Here is a 5,071-nt window from a genome sequence, read left to right as displayed (position 1 = left end):
GTATGTATGTATGTATGTATGTATATATATTATATATAGTATATATATATGTATATGTGTGTGTGGGTGGGTGTGGGTGTGTGTGTGTGTATGTGTTGATGTGTGTGCATAGATTTCGCCCATTGATATCCATGCATGTCCTAGAGTATGTGCACACCTTGTATGCAATAGTAATGAACATTACCCATTTATATCGCCATACATCCCTACATATATCCAATACATTTACATTTATTCCCTCACATGTTCACATTTGTATCCAATTCCAGGTGCGACTGCTGACCAACAGTACACATGTGCACGGCGAGTTCTCGCTCTATACCATGCACTGGATGTGTGCAGGTAGTCGTCTGGCCTACAAGTACAAGCCCATACCCAGTACACACTCTGCAGGCGATGTAGCAGACGATATATACATCTCAACGAGTATAGCCAACCCCCGCAAGAACGTTTGTACGCACGTGGTGTCGACTGAGAAGGTCTCGAAGCCTGACTTTTCCCAGCCAATCCGTGCTGATGGTGGATCATTGGAATGTGCTCCTGGAGTCGCGGAGCACCTCGGGAATGCGCCTCGCGGGCCGACCCGAGTAGGGGAATTCAGGGAGGGTACTGGGCGTGTTGAACTGATTCCTGTGGTATCACGGGATTCTAATCCGATGGAAATAAGTCCTGATGTGTCGGAAGGGGGTCTGAATTTATCGGAGAAGGGTCTAGTAGGTTCACAGCCACGCCTATACAGTTATGATATGCCCCTGGGGCCAAATCTCAGCTCTGCGCAACAGACGCTAATTATCAGCCCACACGCTGCACACACACTACTGGAGCCAATAGTACCCGAGGCGCTTGAGGGGGGCACGCGTTCACAGATACACGCACCATCAGACCCACACACAAACACACAACAAACAAGCACACCAGCAACCGCACAGACCTACACACCAGCACAGCAGACTGACCGAGACAGACGTGAGGAGACTTGGGTAGAACGGGAAGGTAGCTGCACCCGACGGAGAAACACATATGACAGCGAACAGGTCCATCACACACGTGTAGATGTAGAGAGGTACGACACCAGCGGCAATTCGGTCGATAACGGACGCACCGATGGGAATGCAGAGTGTGACGCACATGGTCCCCGGAGGCCACCAGATATGAATGGAGAGGATATAGACACAGCGATGTCCAGGGCAGAGATGTCCAGGGCAGAGATGTCCAGGGCAGAGATGTCCAGGGCAGAGATGTCCAGGGCAGAGGTGCCCAGGGCCACAGAAGCACGGGCGGTGCAGGAGGACGCCAACGGTAAGTTCGAGGTAGTTGCGTATATCAGCGACGCGCGCACAGACACCCACTGTGTAGTGTTCAGGCAGCAGGGCGAGTTGGTGGTGTCGTTCAGAGGGACCAAGTCCTCGGGCAATGCCATGACGGATATGCAGGCGAATCTGATCCCCCTCTGTGCCAGTACGTGTGGGACGGTGAACAAGATCTGGCACAAGCACACGTGTGAGCGGTGGTCGGAGTGTCGCACGAAGGACCTGCTGGTGCACCGGGGCTTTCTGACGGCCTATCAGTCGGTGCGCGTGCGCGTGTTGGATGTGGTTAGGAAACAAATGGCCTCGTATAAGACGGAGACTCGGAAAGAAATGGCCCTATATATGACCGAGTCTCGGGACGTTGTGCCCAGAGAGCGTCGACACCGTATACTCAACGCCACCGCCTCTACAGTAGGGGCCGCATCTACGGCACACGTCGGTGGGTCTGAGAAGTGCCCTACCGCACACGCGATGCCGAGGGGTGACCGCGAGACGTTGTACAGCCCACAGAATCTGACAGGTGATATGTCCTTAGAATGCTGTAGTGGGCCAGGTAATGATAAGGGGGTGGGTGGCTCAGAGAGTCTGTGTACTTACTCAGGAAACCCCCCTCAAGACCCATCTGGGACAACGGCTCGTGTGTCAATGGAGGACGGATATGTCTCAGCATTAACCGAGGCCCGGACAAATACACATGCGAATGGGCCCACACCGAGGGGATATGTATCGGAGATGCATCAGAATACTATAAATAAGGGCGGGTGCATAGCAAAAAAGGACAACTATGCCGTGGAGGTGGCCTGTATGAAGACGCCCGCAAGTAGCATGGAGAACATACAGGGCACAAGTGCAGCAGCTGGAGCGAGGGAGCGGACGAGTATTATCCTAAACCCGTTTTTAGGGTTTTGCAAACCTAGATCCGATACCGGACTTAGAATATATAACAGGCGCAAGTCGCAAAGCGCACCCGATTTGGGGAACGAGACCCCATTTAGTGTGGTTTTCGAACCCGATACCGGACTCAAATCTTATGACGGATCGGGATTAAACAACACGAAACACGCCGAAACAGGTAAACGCGTATACGATATGCCTGAGGTGTGTTCGGGATATGAGCCATCCGAGCCAAACAACAGCAACGAGACAACGTATACAGCCCAGATACCGGTACAACGCACAGATCTCGATGAAGTGCACAACCCGTTTCACGTATTCATCACCGGCCATTCGCTGGGCGGAGCGCTGGCGACCCTGTGCGCCTACGAGTTCAGTCGAGTCTTCGCGGGCGCGGAACTCGCCCTGACGGTGTACACGTTTGGCAGCCCGCGCGTGGGCAATCACCAGTACGCCTGGCTCTACAACGAACGTATTCCGAATACTTACCGAATCGTGAACGATGGAGATCCCATCACCGCACTCCCGCCCAAGATAGCCGGTACGGCGTTTCTGAATACGTACAAGCACGTGGGCACGTGCTATACCCTTGCGGAGACCGGCAGCCTGGTGATGAACCCGAACTTCATAGAGCGTAGACTCCAACTCAAACCGAAGCGTGAGATCTCGACGCACAGTATCAGACAGTACCGTAGCTTCATCGTACGGTGCCTGGCCCGGTATGTGTCTGGGGCGAGTGGGGGGGAACGGACGAAGACCTGTGAAGCCTATGAACTGGCAACGGCCTTGAGATCAATCACCTCGGTTCTCCAGGCACCCAGTGAGATGGGCACGCTCGAGCTGGATGCTATGGAGGGCATTACGGATGGGTTAACGGTACCAGAAGCACAGAGTTCAGGGGCAAAGATGCGACAGCTGCTGCACCGGACACGTTCTGTGGACCATGTTGTGTATCGGTGACGATAAGGCCCTCTGCATGGTTTTATGGGTGCACTCGAGTGTGCCGATGAGGATAGCTAAGCTGTGAGGAGTTGTCTGTCGCTTAGCACTGGCAATGCGAATAGATGAGCTCGTCAAGTGGGAAAAGATAAACTTAGTTTTTATTTATTTTAAATGTAGTGGAAATCAATGAATGAACATTCAATATGACAGTACCAGACCAAGGCGCAAAGAAACGCGTACGTGTGATGTATGTGATGTATGGAGTATCCCCTTAGGCGGCGAACCAAGATACTTGGTGCTATTACCGCAAGGCCTCTTTGATCAAAGTAAGTTAGCGGTGCTGAGGATAGTTGTGGCAGAGCTGGGGACAAGCGTATAGAACGCACACGCTGATAAGCCAGTTTCGAAGCAGGGTTTTGGTTTGTTTCTGTAGTGTATTGAGAGGTGGAGACCTGCTCGCCTTCTCAACGTCAGTTCTGAATTTTGATGTGTACTCGGAGCTGTTACACAGAATAGTATCACTTCCACTCCATTACACTTCATGTGTGTATATGTATATATGTGAGTATATATATAGTGGCTGATGAAGCGATCCAGTCATCAAACCCCCCATTTGGAGGTGAATGCCTAAAAATCTTGGGCCCAGTGGCATACAAGTGATTGTTTTAGGGGAACTTGTATTCTTCCATACATACGTAATTGTTTTGACGGCCTTTGTCCGACTTAATGTAGCAGGAGAGGCCTCGATTTTTAGTAGCTTGCTTAAACGATAGCGTTTACGTATTTGCGATGTACATGATGGTGTGTTCCTTCACTTAACCGATAGCGTTTACATATTTGCGATGTATATGATGGTGTGTTCCTTCACTTAAACGATAGCGTTTACGTATTTGCGATGTATATGATGGTGTGTTCCTTCACTTAAATGATAGCGTTTACGTATTTGCAATGCATCTGATGGTGTGTTCCTTCACTTAAACGATAGCGTTTACGTGTTTGCGATGTATATGATGGTGAAACCCTTCACTTGGTGATATGTATAGTCTGGCTTGCGCTCTCACATTCTGCCACGGCTGCATTCGTCACACGTCCGGATCGAAAGTATTGTACGCGTCTCGTAGTCTTTGAAACGCCAACCTTCACACAATCAACGGCTCATTACTGAGTACTGTTAATAGCCAGTGGAAGATTCTAACTCACCTTTGAAACTAAGTTACCCAGTACTTTTGTGTTGATCTTTCACCATTTAATGCGTCTCATAGTATTTGAAACGCCAAGCATCGCACAACTAACTATTGTCAATTACTGAGTACTGTCAATAGCCAGTGAAAGATTTAAACTAACCTTTGAAACTCAAAACCCCAAAACCCCAAACTTTTATGATCCTTCACCAATTAACGAATCCCTATTGCATGACGTGCTTCTATTGTTTAACGAGTCAACTCTGGTGTACGTATAGAAGGAATGCGATACAGTGCAGAGTCTCGTGGTATTAGTTCATAAATTCATCGGTTCTATTGTAGGTAGATCTCCTGTGGGTTATGCTACCTACAGTGCTACCCACATTTCACCTTTGTGGAGTCTTGCCCAGCACTCCTGGTGCTCACGCGGGGAACGTTATTTGTTTTAGTATTGCTTTTTTGCAAGTAAGACTGTTTTAGTATTACCTTCCTAATATGTTCTAGTATTGCCTATTTAGTTTGTTTTAGTATTACCTTTTTGCAAGTGACAGCAAGTGACACTTTTTAGTATTACCTTCATATTATGTTTTAGTATTGCCTATTTAATTTGCTTTAGTATTGCCTTTTTGTAAGTGACACTGTTTTAGTATTGCCTTTCTAATATATTTTAGTATTGTCTTTCTGACTTGATTTAGCATTGCCTTTCAGTATGTGACACTGTTTTAGTGATGCCTTTCTGGTATG

At 48.8% G+C, this 5,071-nt stretch overlaps 1 protein-coding gene across 1 annotated transcript; it reads left to right on the top strand.

Annotated features, from left to right (window-relative positions):
* Positions 1-257: 257 nt before the first annotated feature.
* Positions 258-3,354, top strand: SARC_11785 (hypothetical protein). Its single transcript, XM_014294123.1, has one exon. The coding sequence runs from the start codon at positions 324-326 to the stop codon at positions 3,162-3,164; it is 2,841 nt and encodes a 946-aa protein (XP_014149598.1). The 5' UTR covers positions 258-323; the 3' UTR covers positions 3,165-3,354.
* The last annotated feature ends 1,717 nt before the right edge of the window (positions 3,355-5,071 follow it).

Source organism: Sphaeroforma arctica (assembly GCF_001186125.1).
Source record: "Sphaeroforma arctica JP610 unplaced genomic scaffold supercont1.1873, whole genome shotgun sequence".
Taxonomy (NCBI): Eukaryota; class Ichthyosporea; order Ichthyophonida; genus Sphaeroforma; species Sphaeroforma arctica.
This window is presented reverse-complemented; position numbering and strand designations above follow the sequence as displayed.